Source organism: Nothoprocta perdicaria, unplaced genomic scaffold, assembly GCF_003342845.1.
Source record: "Nothoprocta perdicaria isolate Ctin4 unplaced genomic scaffold, notPer1 scaffold_70, whole genome shotgun sequence".
In the NCBI taxonomy this organism is placed as follows: Eukaryota; Metazoa; Chordata; class Aves; order Tinamiformes; family Tinamidae; genus Nothoprocta; species Nothoprocta perdicaria.
Window position 1 is genome coordinate 1618777 of NW_020455977.1, and position 17795 is coordinate 1636571.

The 17795-nt window shown below is 42.1% G+C and overlaps 1 protein-coding gene across 1 annotated transcript in view; it reads left to right on the forward strand.

Annotated features, from left to right (window-relative positions):
• The window catches only part of PLCL2 (phospholipase C like 2), a 91001-nt gene extending 80217 nt beyond the window's left edge, over nucleotides 1–10784 (forward strand). The window contains exons 5-6 of the mRNA XM_026050814.1: nucleotides 3176–3285; nucleotides 9752–10784. Coding sequence (XP_025906599.1) covers nucleotides 3176–3285; nucleotides 9752–9931 — 290 coding nt within the window. The 3' untranslated portion in view covers nucleotides 9932–10784. The remainder of the gene's footprint in view (nucleotides 1–3175; nucleotides 3286–9751) is intronic.
• The last annotated feature ends 7011 nt before the right edge of the window (nucleotides 10785–17795 follow it).

Here is a 17795-nt window from a genome sequence, read left to right on the forward strand (position 1 = left end):
TAAACTTGATCACATCAAGCTCTGTTTTAAAATTAATATGAGTTTTCAACTGGAGTCATTTTCTTCAAGACTACTTATAGAACCACATCTGCAATGGTGTGAATTGTACAGAAATTCCCATTTTGTTGATGGACATGCATACTACTTGTTATTACTCTGACATTTCCCCATAGCTGAAATGACTCTTTGCTTCCCAAGGTCTTACCTGGCAGGTATATTTACAGAGAAGAATTGCTCCACTTCTRGTTTTCTTTTCACTAGAATAGCTGAGCAAATCTTTATTAGTTACCTCAGACAAAATAGGCTTCATATGACTTTCRTCTTCTCTATAACACTTCTCTTTTCCTTTCGGTGTTTGAATTTATTGAAAATGGGAGAAGAGAGTTGTACATACAATTTCAGACAGGCTTCTTGAATGATGCRGTGTTTCCAGGAGGTAAAAAGAAGCGCTAGAGCTATGTAATGTATTCTAGGGCTTCAGGGTTTTATGAGAGACACAGACTTGGACTTCATGAAATTCAAACTAAACTCATCAGCATTCACTGGGGAATCAGAAAGTGATTCAGCGTTAAATAGATATTCCAAATAGTTATTTGGAAGTACTGAAGGATTGGTTATGAAGATGCTTTTAAATGCTATAGAGAAAGAAACACTGTGAAATCTTTGATTGTGAATAGGAAAAGTGTTTGGAGGCATTTTATTCAATTTTAAAGCTTGTTCTTGAATCATGCTATCACTGAGCTGTTATGTTTGTCATATTAATTAGGATATGTTTGCACAACATGCTCTCATATTTGGGGTSAATGATTCACTGAAAAGCCTCCCTTTAGTGCGAAAGATTTGGGTCAGATCATGAACGACGGAAGTGATTTTATTTTCAGACATTTAGGAAACTGAATGGCTCTTGTCAACCAGTCCTCCCTTACGCTGGAGTATAAGGGGGTGTTGCAGCTTATCCAGAGTATGTGCCTTGATCCCTCCATGACAGAAGCAAGAACTGAACCAAGGAACCACATTTCACATCTCCTGGATCACTTGGGTTGCTTCTGAGTTTCACAGAGCCAAAATATAAATATAACAAGAACATGAAGAAGCCTCAGGGTTACAGAGGGTATCCRGCTTGCCAAAGAGGTACTCTGGCTAGCAGAACAGGTAGTCACTGTGGCCCTCATGGGTAATAGCTAGTTACAGCTATACTAGCTATATATAATATATATATATACACTAGCTATAGTACAGCTATATTGTACGTAACAAAACTCTGGAATTTGCAAAGCTGTGAATTCCACATCGCTCGTGCTGATCCTCAGCGTTCAGCTCAAGATCACTTGGGCCTGTGAGTTAGGAATTGAAGGGAAATAATTACAAAGAGGGAAATTAGGTTAGTAGATGATTAGTGCTGTTCTTTAAATGTATTACGTACACTCTTGCTTCCTCCTTTCCCATCATTTTTTGAATGTATTGCTGCTGAAAGGTGATTAGAAGTGCCTCTGCATCTTGCAAATGTATTTGCTTTGCTATGAATCTGAATACAGAACCTTAAAAAGTTATCAGTATAGTTTGAGAACTGCTGGTACAGATAAGAAAAAATGTATTTTATTGGTGTCTCTGGAAATGCAAGGTCATGAATATGGATCTGTGCATCTTTCTGTGGGGGTTTATTTGACATGATGTGAATGGAAAATAGATACTTGGAAACAGTACTGGTTGAGTGAACTTCGATTTTTCATCGACTTAGAGATCTAGTTTGGGGAAATGTAATCTGAATGACTTAGCTAAGTCTAGTTTAGAGACTCAGACCTATGGAGAAGTGTTTTGAAATAAAAATGATGCAGTAGTTTAATTCAGCAAAAGTATTTGCATATATTTTTCTTGCAGACAGGTTAAAAGTGTAAGAAAGCCTAAAAAGAACAATCTTCTCTTTAAAATGAATTTATGAATCACTTTTTGTTTTAGATATTTTACATATACATATAATTAAATATGTGCATATACATGAGATTACAAAGAAAAACAGACACTAATATTCTTAAAAACCTACTCTAAATTAGGATTAATGATCAGCACAAATTTCTATGTTTATTCCATGGTAATCAATTCAATGTAAAATTTGAAGCACATACATTCACTAGGCAGATAGAAAATCTGAAGGAACATAATTACAATTAAAATTTATAACAAAGCTATAACTTGGTGTTAAATTCATAAGTGTAAGTTACATCCCACTTGCCAAATTTTGTCCTCAAGATACCTATTTATATTGTTACTGATGGAGATCCTTGGAGCTCTATTTAACATGCAATTCCATGGGAGAATTGCCGTAATCCATTTTGGGTGCTGTGTGTATCCATACAAGGACATGTTGCTTCTCCCGTGTGAAGGGAACAGTAGACTTCAAATTTATGAGACTTGCAAGGAAAGCAAATTCTTCCCAGGTTAAATCTGAACATCTCCCTGGGACACATCTGCTGCTCTGGTCACACTGCTCAGTGCTTAGATCAGAATAATGTTGATTTTGCTGCTGTTTGGTTGGTTTGGAGGCTGTTGGCCACAGGCTCCGTGGACACAAGAGCTCCCATGGGTGCAGTAGTTTTGCCCTGTGCTCCCGCTGTGCAGAGTTACCCTGTTTCTGCTCCGGGGTAGGGTGAGAGGGCTTTTCTGGGCTGGTTCCAGCCTGCAAACTGTTAGTCAGGTAATGGTGGTGTAAATTTAGTGCATATAAAATCAAGGCACAAGATAAATTTGTCAAGGAATATTTCATGGAATTACTGCTTCTAGTCTGTAGCAACTGGCAAAAATCCTTTACATGCAGTGCAGCAAATTCATGTTTTTCTCATAGTATTTTCAATATTTTTGTTCAGTAAAAAATTTCCTTGCTGCATCAGTCGCTCCATCTGCACTGCACTGTACAGCAGTGACTCAACAACTACTTCAGTAGTTGACTTCAATGTAGAGATGCCTTAGTGTATTGTCATGTTGTGTAAGTTTATATTACTAGGTTAGATACATTTGTGCTTGAAGAATGAAATATCTGAAGCTTTTTCCCTTCCCTTTAATGTACTCTCTTACTATTAAAAGTTTCTTGTCCTTACCTTATTAGTTTCAAGTCACTAACTCTGTTCACAAAAATACATTAAAATAAAGAGATATTATATTCCTCTTTTTCTCCCCACAGCAATGGAGTTTCATGAAAACCTGCATAATATAGGAGCAAGAGAAGGCTTAAAAGAAAGAAAACTGCAAAAATCAGTAGAAAGTTTTACGTGGAATATTACAATTCTGAAGGTAATGTTTCTCCCTTTGGTTAGCTGTTGTATTTTTCCATTCTTAACTGTCTTTTAGTGTTGCTACCAGTCATTTTCAACTAGATTTCTTTACTTTTAAGATCATCATGAGTTTAGCTTATATGCCTCGAAAACATAACAAACTGTCAATGTGAATTTTTAGTCTTTGTATCGTTGGGAGGTTGGTCCCATTTGGTTTTTGTCTCTGACATTTTCTTCCTACCTTTTCACTTCAACAGCACCCACTGTAATCTTGAGTATATGTCTGAAACCRTGAGCGTTGATTTCTGAGAGGCGACGAGGGCTTGGAGGTAGCTCTGCCACTGCTTAAAGCCCGTTTGTGATTTGCAAGGGAAATCAGGCCATTAAAGGCAGTGGAGGAACAGAGAAACAGCGAGGGGGCTCTCGCTGTGGCAGTCGATGAGGGGCACTGAACGATGCCTACGCGAGGGGTTAGTGCTCGGGGTGGGAAGAGCAGAGCGTGTCTGAGGGGGATCCTCGCTGCCCTTGCACTTGTTGAGGCAACATGTAGTGAAACAGGGTAAGAAAGCTGTCACCTATGGATGCTCTGCAGATAGAGTGCAGAGCAGCTTTCAGGTCTGTCGTTTAGGGCTCTCTCTCAGTAGGGTACATCAGCCTTTCTGAAGTTAGCAAAACCACCTCCCTTGATTTATTCCCTTCACACTATGTTTCTAGCCCAAATTTTTCAAGTTTTGTGTTTGCATTTACTAATGAGTTCTCTCCCCCTCAGATCAGGTATTTTATCACTATTTTCAACTTTAAAGTCTATTTCAATTATAAACTTATATTTTCTCCCACATATTTTTTCCATTTTTTTTTCTCAAGTATTGAAATTAAAATTGCCTGTCACTGCTCCTTACAGTGGAGGTTCACCACTATAGAAAAGCATTAATATGCAGGTTTTCCTCCCACTTTTCCTGTAATGCTCAACTATTAAGCTCTTTGTACGCTTTGGTGCTCCAGTTCTTATGTTAGGCTGCAAAGGAGACATAAAAAGAGGCTAAATCTGTTTCAGTGTGTACAGGTAATAAACTCTAAATTATTTTGCAAGTTCTGCTTAAAGATATAAGGACCAGACTATTACTTTTCCCCTACAGGAGCAGAGTTACCCGAAGACAATATAGAGGACGAGTCAAGCACAATTCCTTCATTATTTAGGAGATGAAAAGGGAGAGTCAGTTCAGTGGGTTTGGACAAATATCAAAGATATAAATTTTTGGATAGCCAAGTCTATTTTCATGGTGCCTGAGGCAGCACTACCTCAGTGTTCAGAGCAGAGGGGCTGGTGGAGGGGAGGGATTGCAGTTGAGGAGCAGCCGAAATGTGGAGTCACGATTCCTGCATAAACTGGGAATCAGAGAAGCCACAGGGTGGGTCTGATTCCTGGGAGCACTGAGGAGCTTTTATACATATCCTAGTATGGCAAATAGTATTTGCCTTAATGGCAAATAGTACCATTAAGATGTAAGGAAGTGGCCGTTTTGAATGGATTATTGGGGAAATCTGTTCAACATTGGCGTAGGTCTGKTTTTTTTTCCTTTGTTCTTTTTTTTCTTTTTAATGTTCCATATTTATTTTCTGCCCTTCTGCAGGAAGGTAGAATTTGTTCTATACTAAATATCTTATCAAAAAAAAAACCCCACCAACAACAGAGATACCTGGTCAGCCGGTTGTCCAGACTGTAACAGGAGCTGTTACTGCAGCAAGTTCACATATGTTGTTACAGCTTAAAAGYACTTTGCAGATATTAAATTTGGCATTCATTAAGTATTGTTATTTGCATTTAGATATACAGAAAGTGAGAGACCAGTGTGGTTTGCTCAAAGTAGCACACAYTGAACATTTTGCTTCCAAGCTCTTAGTTAAAGGCTGGTTTCAGAAACCTCAGAATTCAAATGCTAAGTAACCCTAGTGCCCCTGCTGTAGGACTCTAGAAATCCAAGGGGAGATCTGTGTAAGCAACTTCAGAAATAAATCCAACCGTAAATAAAAAAAGAAACCTTAAAAGTTACAAGCAGGTGAAGGGAGTACCTGAGGGTTTGAAGGTTTGTTGACCAAGTGTATACTGTAGGCCCTAGTAGCTAAAAATATGAAATTACTAATGTGTCATTCAGTTAATTTTCCTGGAAGTCCACAATAATGATGACCATACAGGACACGTCAAGTGTTAATCCAACACATCTTGAAAACTGTATTAATCTATTGGATTTAAGATTTTTGGGGGACCTATTTTAAAGGTATCTTAAGTGTAGCTGCAGAAGTGTGTTTTGTTTGTTATCTGTGGTAGCCCTTAGAATGGACACAATGACTTACAGCAGGACAGGCTTTATTATTCCAGTGCTTTAATTTTGTTCTACTGTATTTTAACAACCAAATGCGAATGGATATCCTCCATGGTTTTACAGAGATGCTGTATGGGAATGTTAGCTTTCCTTCCCAGGAGGGAAGCATCGGGGTTTTGTCACGTAACTGGTCTTGACTGACATAATTAAACAGAAAGAGACGCCAGTTTCTAAGGCATTGCTGTTCCTGTTTGGGGAAAGGACCTGCAGTCAGAGTTTCGGTCTATTATTATCTTTTTTCCTTTTCCATTTTTCCAGTTCGCTAAAAATTATATGAGGAATGGAAAGTAAAAGCGCATGTTCTTTTAGAGTAAAAAATGAGCAGGACATAAAAAGCTATGAGGTCACCTTCAGAATTTCTTTTTTCTCTGCTATATTCCCTGCCCATTTCAAATCAACTTCGCTCCCGACTAGCACAATAATAAACCCCTCTCTGCTCTGTGCCCCCAAACTTTGCTATTCAACAAGCAAGACAAACCTGCTGAAAGGCCGTGCTCAGATGGGTTTCACTTTTTGTAGCTCGCAATAATACTTTATGTGGTCCCTTGGCTATGATTTAGGAGCTGCTGCGGGACTCTGAGCATTACCAAATAAATCTGCATGAGCTCTCTGCTAAGGGAACTGTGGCAGGCTCACGTGGGGTGGCTCATGTGTTTTCTAAACACATTGGAAATGTGTTTTTCCACTTTTTTTTTTTTTGCATTGGGACATTTGGGCTATARTTGATGCAATGGCAAGCTCAATAAAAGAGCAAAATTGACAGTTAATTCTAGAGGAGGTGTTGTAAGAACACCTAATATTTATTGATATATGTATGTATATTGTACATATATATGTGTTTATATATTGTATGTATATATTAACTTAAAGCTTCAAAGCAAGATGTGATTTTTCCATGGTCGATTTAAAAAAAAGGCTCAAAAAACACAATAATTGAAGCTGGCAATAGGAGAACAGAAACATTTGAAGGGTATTGAATTGGAAGGATATTGAATTGGACTTCTGTATTAATCCCCACACCATTTTGCGGTTTTGCTTTTTAAAAGCATATGAATGAATATCAGTTTTGTTCTTGTATCTTCTTTATGGTCTTTGCCACATTTCAATTCAAAGTATGTTGGTGCATTAGCTCCATTTTGTGAYGAATATAAGCATCAATATGCAAAATAGATATTAATGTTATATAGTACTCAGTTTGCAACCTTTTTCAGTAGTGAATTTTGAGTCCTGTGAGGTAAAGGTGGCAGAAGTTGCCGTCTGCTGCCATGAGGACAGTGCCTCCTCGCTGGAGCTGGTGCTGGGTTTTACAGCCCTTGTTCTCTCTGGGGCTCAAGCCACCCCAGTGGTTATTGGCAGTGCTGTCACACAGATGTTTTCCTGAGTTGTGGGGCATTCAGAAATCGACTGCTTCATTCTGAGTTCTGGAGACAAGAATCCAGTGGACACAACTCATGTATTTCTTTCACCCCAGGCTTGATCCCGCTTGCCCAGCGTTCCTCCTCTCCCAGCACAAGGCCTCTTTCCAGGGTCGCTCCAGCTCCTCGGCCCAGCGCCRGGCCCGTCTGCCCAGGTCGTTTGCTCAGTGCAGCCCTGTCCAGGCATTCCCAGTTCCCTGCTGGAAATCATAGAATCATAGAATGCTTAAGGTTGGAAGGGACCTCAGAGGTCATCGAGTCCAACCCCCCTGCACACGCAGGGTCACCTAGAGCACATGGCACACGGCTGCATCCAAGCGGCTTTTAAAGATCTCCAAGAAGGAGACTCCACAACCTCTCCGGGCAGCCTGTTCCCGGGCTCTGTCACCCTCACTGTCAAGAAGTGTTTTCTCAAGTTCCTGTGGAACTTCCGATGCTTCAGTTTGAAGCCATTTCCTCTAGTCCTATCACTGTCCACCACTGAAAAGAGGCCGCCCCCCTCCTCCTCACTGCCTCCCTTGAGGTCTTTATACACGCTGATCAGGTCCCCCCTCAGCCTCCTCTTCTCCAGGCTGAACAGGCCCAGCTCTCTCAGCCTTTGCTCGTAGGGCAGATGTTCCAGGCCTCTGATCATCCTGCTAGCCCTGCGCTGGACTCTCTCCAGCAGCTCCACATCCCTCTTGTACTGGGGAGCCCAGAACTGGACRCAGTACTCCAGATGTGGCCTCACCAGGGCTGAGTAGAGGGGGATGATCACTTCCCTCGACCTGCTGGAGACGCTYTTCTTAATGCACCCCAGGATCCCGTTGGCCTTCTTGGCCACCAGGGCACACTGCTGCCTCATGGTCAACTTGTCGTCCACCATGACACCCAGGTCCCTCTCTGCGGGACTGCTCTCCAGYAGGTCCACYCCTAAYCTGTACTGGTGTCCAGGGTTATTCCTCCCCAAGTGCAGGACCCTGCACTTGCCCCTGTTGAACCTCATGAGGTTTCTCACYRCCCAGTCCTCCAGTCTGTCCAGGTCCCTCTGGATGGCAGCACAGCCCTCAGGGCTATCAGCTACTCCWCCCAGTTKRGTATCMTCSGCAAACTTGCTGAGGGMGCACTCCAGCCCTTCATCCGGGTCGTTAACGAATAAGTTGAACAGGAAATGCAGCTGCTCTGACCAACACCTGGCGTCCTCCGGCCACTGCTGTTTTCCTCTTTGGACCCTGGCTTTTCCTTGTTCTAGACACAGCTTTTCTCCATCTTCCTTGCTTCCCCATCTCCTCCTTTTCCATAGAGTCCATCCTTCCTCCTTCCCTTCCTTCAGCCTAGCTTTTAGAGTGCCTGCATTGGCATCCAAATGTCAGTGACAAGACAGGCTTTCAAATCCAGCCCAAGTTCTCAAATATAATGCCCAACTAGGGGAAACCATAATTGGAAAGGCCAACTTTTTCTTATCATGTATGTGTTTTACTGTGTGGGAATTATCTGTCCATCCTGGAGCTGTCAAGGGATGAAGAAYGACTGTAGCAGCTACGTAATTTTTGTTTATTAAAAGCTCACAATTTTGATCCACAACTACAGCTTCYTTAATTCATTTGAATTGCAAAGTGGACATGAAGGGAAGGATGGAAGAATGTTTAAAAACTGTGACAGCATTTGCCTGCCTTTATGCTGAGAACTGAATGAGCCATGAGGTTGAGGTTAAATAATAATACTACAGAGTGATAATAATAAAGAGTGACAGCGACGAAAATCTTGCATAATAAATTTCAGCCTGAGTGGTTGAAGTTTGCCAAGCATATAAGCAACTGAAAGATTTTTTTTAATAGGATGTTTTAGGCAACCTTTCTAATAGACTATTGCTACCAGCACTGCCTGTAACAAACAACTTGACCAAAGTTCCTGTGCTGTATGCCAGTAATGCATGTGAAATGGAACTTGAGTTACAAACAGATGCCCTACAGATATGACTTAGTGAGTTTGCTGGAGCATTTTAAATTAGCTTTTGGTTGTTTGTTAATTTGAAAAGTTTGTGATAAAAAAATTAAAAAAGAAGCCTAGGTTTTCTTTAGAAGCTGAAAAGTGTTGTTGGAGCTTGTGCTCTACAACTGGTGAACTTCTAGTTTTTGGATAGGGATTGGCAGTTGGATTTGTTTGGAAAAAAAATATATTTATTTTTAATTTGTGTCTCAAATTTTTCTGCTTGTTTCATAAGACAGTATTTGTGTTCTGAGTTGCTAAAGAACTGAGACTGAAGTATCACAGTGTGAGTGGACATGTGTTTTGTCTGGTTAATTGCCATTCTGCCTCTATTTTATTTTTGAAATCAGAAGGTAAAGTTGGACTTCCACTTCATTTGACTCATTTTGGGGKAAAAAACTTGAAACAACAACACATTGTTGGGAAAAACAAAAAGTCAGACTTCACAAATTTCTCAGTGCGCAAACATGTACAGTCACGGTGGGTTCAAATTAGCACTGATTACTTTGTTGAAAGTTATTAGGTAGTAATGATCTTTTTTTTTTTTTTTTACTTTTAACATATTATTATTATTTCTTTAATTTATTTATCCAAACAGTTGGCTCTAGGGCAAGCAAGGACTTTGGTAACTATTAACTAGAAGTAATTCAAGCAAGAGAAAGAAGACAAAAAAAAAAAGAGAGAATCCCATTATGTTCTAACTGTTTTTTTCTTCTTCCAGGGACAAGCCGATCTTCTCAAATATGCTAAAAATGAAGCCTTGGAGAACCTGAAGCAAATCCATTATGCCACTCTTTCGTGTGGACTCARTAAGCCAGGCACTGAAAATGCAGAAATCTCAAAACCCCGACGAAGCCTTGAGGTCATACCTGAAAAAGCAGGTGATGAAAATGGAGAATGAGAGAATGCTGTTCTCATTATTCTGGAGTTTATAACTCTGTGACCAATTGTAGCTGCATAGGACATTTGCTTTGCACTTACTGTTGGGAAATATATGGAAGTTTTAAAGCACAACTGGAGAAGCTAATTACAATCTGTTGAAACTGTGAATGTATGTAGCAATTCTGCTTGTGAAGGCAGTGATGTTGTGTAACATGGAAATCACATTATTGGCCAAAACATAGCATATATGGAAAAGAGACTGTAATTCAGTGATAGCGCGCTGAAAAGCTCATTGGAATGCCACAGGGAAACGAACATCTTGTTAGTGATCTGTATCTAGAGGGAAATCAGTTCAACAGAATTCGACAAAATACCTTGATTTTCAGTGTAATTGGATTTGCAGTTCCAATGTTTCTCCGCACAATTCAAGAATTGTGCCAGTGAGGTGTATTTTTTACACCTAACTCTTGAAAATCAGGTCAAAAAAAGTAGAATCCACATGCTTAACCCCGTGTGTAATTCAGCCRTTCAGATATTTGGGTTTGAAGTGGTATTGATTTTGTTGTTGAGCCATAAATTAAAATGAGAATGTAATTAGACAGTGATCACTGACTTCAGTGCACTATAGGAGAGCCATTATGTAAAAGGAAAATGTGCAATCAGTCTGATAGCCTCTGTCAGAAGAAGATACGTACCTATTTTGCCTAAGATCTTCTGCAAATGTGTGTAGATAATGTGACCAAACTGCAAGCAAAATGTTGTAAATAGTTTTTCATTTTGTGAAGTGAAGTGCTCACATTAAAAATAAAAAGTTTTATGAGATTGCTCCCAAACAAGTAAAGCTTTTAACTAAATTTTAACTTTTTTATTTTTCAAGTATTTTCTTCTTTACAGAATAGGTGATATCTCAATAAGCAGGTTTGTCCAAAAATATGCTCTTCTGGTTCTGTTTGTTTCATTTTCTGACAACATTAGATAATGGTATTGTAGCTAATATGCTCATTGTAAAAATGACTATACCARCCTAGAGTGTTCTCTTACTGTTTCTGATTTAACAATAAAAATGGACTATTATCATTACACAGGCTAATAAATTTGAAGAAAAATAAAATCATAGAGATAAATGCAATTTTTTGTTCAGCTATGGGGAAAAAAAAAGGAGATGCTGACGCCTTCTGAAAAGATTGCTTTAATTAGAGTTCCTCAGGAGACACATTCTACAATTATTTATTTCTTTTAGCGGTTGAAGATCCTTTTTCTACGTTCAGAGGATGTATATGAAGTCCTGTAGAAGTCCACAGCACCCTATCCAAGAGTGTTAATATACTTGTATTTAATTTGAATTGTCGAGGACTTCTCCTCTAGAGAGGAGAAGAATATCTTCTAGTCATTATAAAATTAAAGAAGAAAAAAAGATGAGAACAGTTTGCAAGCTAAATGTCACTCCTTGAWCTCGCGTTTTTACATGTCAACCTGAATGGGTTCTGACGCTCCTAAGCAGTGTGGAGGGTGCTGAGCACTTTCCGGGCAGTGGCAGATCAGGCGCCTCGGTATTCCGGCTCTGCCGGGAAACCTCTGCTGCGTGTCGTACAGAATTAAACATTTCAGCTGTGTTAAACACCCAAAACCATTGCTTTTTAAACAGTCCTCTCTTGTCAGCTGGGACCCTTCTGATTCCGCATGACGTCGTGGGAAGCGACGTTACCCTGGCTGTCACTAATTGTACTCATACAGCTGTAAGCAGGAAATTAGTCTTCCAGGGCTGCATATGTCCCTCGTTTGTCTACAGAAAACTACTTGATGTTGCATCAAGGTTCGGCAGGGCCGTAAGTATGCAAGGACAGGTTCACTTTTCCAGAAATTCCCCCCAAAAGCAAGGCCATGGGAACTTTGCCACCATATATTTGTCCTCCAATAGGCCTGAGAGGCTGTAATGCTCTTCTGGCCRTCCTGGCCAGAGGTGTCCTGGCCATATGGTATCTACACAGTGACATCTTTTAGATCCCAGGTCAGGCACTTCCGTTGAGTCTGTTCCTTAAACAGGTTATCAAAATGAGTAATCAGACGTTCTTATTTATATGTTTATATTTAGTATATCTTCTCAGAGAGATCGGGATACATTGTAAAGATTAAATACATGGGCTAACATTTTTTTCTTCATTTTAAGGCAAAAAAAAAAAGTGAGAAATGAGTGTCATAACTCCTAAAATGAGTTAGGATTGGCAAGTTATTTATACGTTCAACTCAACAGTATATATATACCTGCATGCTCTCAGTCTGTTCTGTTTATGTTAAAAAGGAAGTTAATACCTTTTTTGAGTAATATCCTTAGGTATCTGCTTAAAAAAAAAAAAAAAGGTTGAAAATACATACATTAAACAGTGACTATTAAAATATTTGGGGATTGTAATGTAATGCTGATCCCATAAAATGGAAATCCCTTTCATGCATTATTCATACGTAGTCCAGATCTGTGTGTACCGTAAAGCCTTAGAATGAACTCAAGTCAAGCGAATACTTTGAGAGATGATGTRTAACTGAAAGCCCTTTAGGAAGGGTCCAAGTGTGGCTAAAAGAATGTACTATAGACATAGGCAAGCAATGTTCAGAAACTCTTATAAACCCAATAATGAGAACTTCCAATTTATGAGCATATATTTCCTAGCTGTATTTTCTTAAAAGAGTTCCTCTCATCTACAATGCCATTGTTTTTTACCCTTAGCCCATTTTTGATAGTGTTTTGTTTTTCATTTTTATTTGAGTCTATACAGAAGAACAACACCCAAGATCTGGTGAAATACTCCAAATAAAATTAAGCACAGGTCAACTCTAGATTTTTGTTTGCCTTCGTTTTTCTAAAACATGATGTAATAGACTTGAACTGTCACACAGTTCTGAACTTTGAAAAAAGGAGCCAMAATGCAAGCGGCTTTTCATCAGACTGTCCTTTCTGCTTTCGCTTGGCTCCAGGCAGCAGTGAGTATGGATATACCTGAAGACATAAAGTCAGCATCGTGCTCAATTTGAAAGAAAATACTGATTTAAATAGGAAAAATCCACAAGCAGGTTATTTACTATGTAAATGCTAATTCCTCCAAGGATCCTTCAAAGMGCACGTTCCCATATAGTCCCCCTTTCTCATTCATTCCAGCAAAAGTGCCCCAAGTAGAGCTCAGGGCTGCGTTGTGCCGCTGAAGTCCTGTCCCTTTTGCTGTCGTAGGCCGTGCTCCTAGCTGCAGGACAGGATTTAAGCACAAATGCCACATTTCCCCTCTATCTCTGTGGCCTTCTCCTGCTTTACCCTCTYTTCACATTCCTATGTTGCTGCAGCTGTGAGTATTAGGTGGGCCCCCACACGGTTTTACAGTGTAGGCATGGTGAAAGGTGCTGTATGAGTCAGACCTTTTTACAGCTATTTCTTACAGTACATGAATATTTTCATTTTTTCCTGTTTAGAAGTTTAAGCAGCAGAAAGAGATGATTCAGAGTTGCCAGTGCGAAAAAATGGAAGTGAGTTCCAAGATGACTAAAAATTCAACCCCTGGTCTGCTAATCAGCTGAACGAACCTGAATCCCCCAGTCTTGCAATTCAGAAATTTCCCTCCCGTCTGTATCGTTTCCTACTTCTCTACTGCATGAATGCCACTGTCTCGGTAATACTGATTTCTTCTTGCATTATGCATCGTTTGCTGCACAGATCAAGGAAATTCCTCGAAGCCYTATACACAATGTAATAGTCTTTCGTTAAGTCTTGACCTAGCTAGTTTTAAACCTCTGTCAGTTAAAGGTTCAGAATGAATCTGCAGAGCAGTATTTGGGGGGTAGCATAGCCACATGCGTGGCACAGCATTCACGTACAGCACAGCCCGGGGCTCTGAAGCACCTTGGCCTTGGCGTAGCTGACCTGGCTTTGAGAGCTGCCCTTGGAGCTGACCCGCAGGCCCTGCGCCTTTATTGACTACGGCAACATTTGGCAACTGGCGAAGTCACCAATGTGCTGCTTTTGATTTGAGTAGTTAGGAGTTGACAGCTTTTATGTTTTTTGCACCACCCTTACACTGACCAGTTACATTTTCTAAATGATTTGACTTAATCTTCTAATTAAACTTAATAATTTTGTTTGAGAAAGAGTCATTTTTTTAAGTATCTTGCAACAACATCTAGTCTTTGGAACTGACAAAAAGAAATTGCAGTCCCTGCACAATGCAGACTTCTTTGTCCCCTCAGTGTTTTGAGAGCAGCTGTAGGACGGTTCAGTTGATACTTTTCAAAACTAACCCACTTAGTTCTCTTTATTCATTTCAACCTGCTTATTTCAGTTAGAAAACTCTTGAGGTTTTCTGGTTATTTCTGTTTCTGGACACTGCTAAACTTCCCTTTGTGACTCATTTGTGCTCAGGGTGGCAAACAGCAGCAAAGCAGAGAAATGAGAAAGGGGGAGTCGAGCACCACGCGGCCCTCCCGGAGCGGGAGCCGCCGTCGCCGCAGGCCAGGCCRGGGCAGCGGCTCAGGCTCTGCGAGGCGGCGGAGGTGAGTCGCTGTTGTGCAAAAATCAGGGAATTGTCGCCCAGGAGTTTGGACAGCCCCTTGGCCTGGTCTCAGTGCCATCCTGTAGGATGTTTCCCTCATCCCTGATGCTTCCCCTGTGGCACTGGAAGCCATCCTGGTACCTTGCACAGAATAACGTTTCCTCCCAGGACAGCATTACCTGTCACGGCAAGTGGACAGCACACCTGGGAGCCCGGGCGGGTGCAGAGCATGGGTTCTCAGTGTAGCTGTCCSTGCGGAGATGCCGTCCTCCTTGGACACGCGCCCTCGTGCCCGCTCAGGCGCCAGCACGTACGAGTGGAGAGGCTGAGAGATGCACGTGCGTTACAAGGCAGGGGTGTTGAGGGGGCCGCGTGGGGGGCACCACGAGAGGAGCCGCCTGAGCAGGCGTGGGGGCCGTGCAACCATGTGAAGCCTCGCTCGCCGTCGCACCGGGCAGCCCTGCCTGGGAGGGCGTCTGCAGGCCCGGGGAGCGGGAGCCCGCGGCTACACGCGGCGCTGGTCGTGTCTCCTTCACGGAGAGAAATGCCGAGGAGCAGAGGCCGYGGCCTGAGCCCCGGGCCTGCATTAGAGCCCCTTGGGCAACAGCGGGGCAGCACGGCCAGGGAACGGGCCCGGGAGSCTGCCCCCGTTTTTGAAATAAACTGTCGTCTAAGCAGGATGTTTTCGGACACGTTGGGGGTTTTTCGCGCTACAGACAGTTGTTACAAGGAAAGGAGATGCCCACGCAGGGCTTCCCGAGGCGTGTGCACCGCAGCTGTGCCCGGCCGCACTACCGAGCTGCCAAGAGCATTTGGAAATACGAACCCTGTCCATTAACTACGAGCTTCGCACGCATGTGTGGGGTGGCAAGCTGGCATCAGGAGCTACGTATTTTTACTGTTTGGWGAGAGAGTAAAAGAAGACTTTATTACGGCCTTATAATACAGATCTTATGCTGTCACTCACAGCAGAAACACTTCTTTTTAGACATTATTTTATTGATGAGAAAAAGAAAACCTTTGGAAGAGTCATAGAATTCAGTCATAGATCTCCATCTCTGCCCTTAAATTCCAGACTTGGTGATGCCTGATTGGAGAGGAGAGAGCAAATGTCCCATTCGCTTCTGGTGCTTGATCCACCACCAGTACTCAGAAGGTTTACTAGCTCCAAGAGAGCTGCCCCGATCCGCTGTCTGACCATTTAGCCAAGTACTGCTTCCAACTTGGTTTTCGCAGCTAAGAGCTCACAAAGAGTAAGAGCCCAACCACGTGAAAAATGCCAGTGACCTCAATGTTGTGACATCAGAAGGTTTTGGTGTGAAAGCTGGTTTTTCAGGTRTGACCAGAGCTTACCTTAGGCCAGACCACTGCTTGGCCAGTGTGTTGGAGGAGATCTGCTACCCCAGGGAACAGAGGTTGCAATAGGTGCAYGTTTGGGACAGAACTGGGTGAAATGGGCTAAACGTACTCAGCACTCAGGTACTAAGATGAGACACTAAGTCCAACTCCTTCTCCCCATGTCACAGGTTAACCTGAGGCATAACAATTTGAGATGAAAAAGTGTATTTTGTGTGAGGGAGTTCTCTCTAAGTACTGATGCATTGCAGGCAACGCAGCGCTCTGACAGTGTCTCCCCAGATGAATTCTGGCAAGTGGAAAACGGTGTTTCCTCCCCACTTTAGTCTCCGTCACAGCTCCAAGCCCTGAGGAAAGCTGCACACGACTGCAAAAGCAGCGTTCGGATGTGAAGGCAGAGTGAGGAGCTAAGCAGAAGCATAAGGACAYGCTTTGCCCTTTCCAGAAGGTGCCGGAGTCCTGGAACACTCTATTCTCACATCTTTGCTGTTTTATGCAAACTAGAAAGCCAGTTACTAAATAGCACAGTTGTAATGAACGCTAGAATTGCAGCTTTTGCAAAATATCTAATATCTAACGCTAGAGCTGACGTCAATAAGATTTCCCCAAGTGCTGCACCTCTCTGAAAATCAGACCAGAACATTTAAAATTCTGTCTATAGACTTTTCATTAGAAGCACCAGATTAGAATTATTTTAGCTGTGCTGCAAGGAATATGAACCATGCAAAAAGGGCTGTGTTTGATATTCAAATGTTGCCATSCCCAGATTCCACTGGGCTGTGCCCTGCATTCAGAGCAGATAGGTAAATGGTGAAACCCTTTAATAAAATGAAAGTCTGCCAAATGAGATGAAAGGCTGGCAGAAACACATAAAGGCAGTGCTGGGATTTTTTTTTTAATATTAGTTAGCTACAGCTACAGGGTTTCGTTGAATCTGAATTACTCTGCAAGCTCAGGAAGGGTCCTCGAGTCCTTGCAATTAATGCGAATTCTCAGGGCTCTATCACACTGACCATGGGCTGATTAAATCTCGTTCTTAGGGTTTCAGCAAGCTCTAACCTGCGRCAGAGTGTCCATGAAATGCTCCTTCAAGGCACCCAAAAAGTTTCTGCTTTTTTGATATGGTTCTGAGCCTCTCCTCTCCCTGACAAGGAGATAGTATCAAATTGCTTGGGAGATCTTTAATTAAGTTGGAAGGAAAATTAATTGTTTTTTAATAACCGGTGCAGAAAAAAAAGCAAGTGAGTTTAGAAATGAATGGAACAAAAAGAAGAAAATATTCTTGGAGCGACTCAATGAGATAGCATGAGAGCCATAGAAAGGGAGGAGAGCTATTTGGATAGTCCATCTGCAGCACAATGCAACATGTTCACACCTAATTTTGCAGCACAGATTTAGCTACTTAGGGCAAGACAGACCCTGGAAGGAACTTGATCCTATCCTTTGGCACTGCAGGCCCAAATCAAAGAGCTCTGCACAGAGACATGCCACAATCAGACTACAGCTTTGGCCTGGGTCATTTCTAGTAATTTCAGCCTGAATATGGAGGAAAAAATACACCCTTTTCGGGTATTTAGTTCTGCTGCTGTACTTATCMCTGATTTCCTGACCTGTCAAGTCTCGTTTCTTCTGTTATGCAGACTGACAGTCCTCTCCATCATAGTTCTCATTACGGCTTGAAGGACACCATGACCTCATCCTATCTGGAAGCACAGGCCAAGGCGACTGTGGCTGCAGTGCCCTTGTCCTGCACGGTGCCCTTGTCCTGCACAGTGCCCTTGTCCAGCACAGTGCCCTTGTCCTGCACAGTGCCCTTGTCCAGCACGGTGCCCTTGTCCTGCACGGTGCCCTTGTCCTGCACGGTGTCCTTGTCCAGCACGGTGCCCTTGTCCTGCACGGTGCCCTTGTCCTGCACGGTGCCCTTGTCCTGCACGGTGTCCTTGTCCAGCACAGTGCCCTTGTCCTGCACGGTGTCCTTGTCCAGCACAGTGCCCTTGT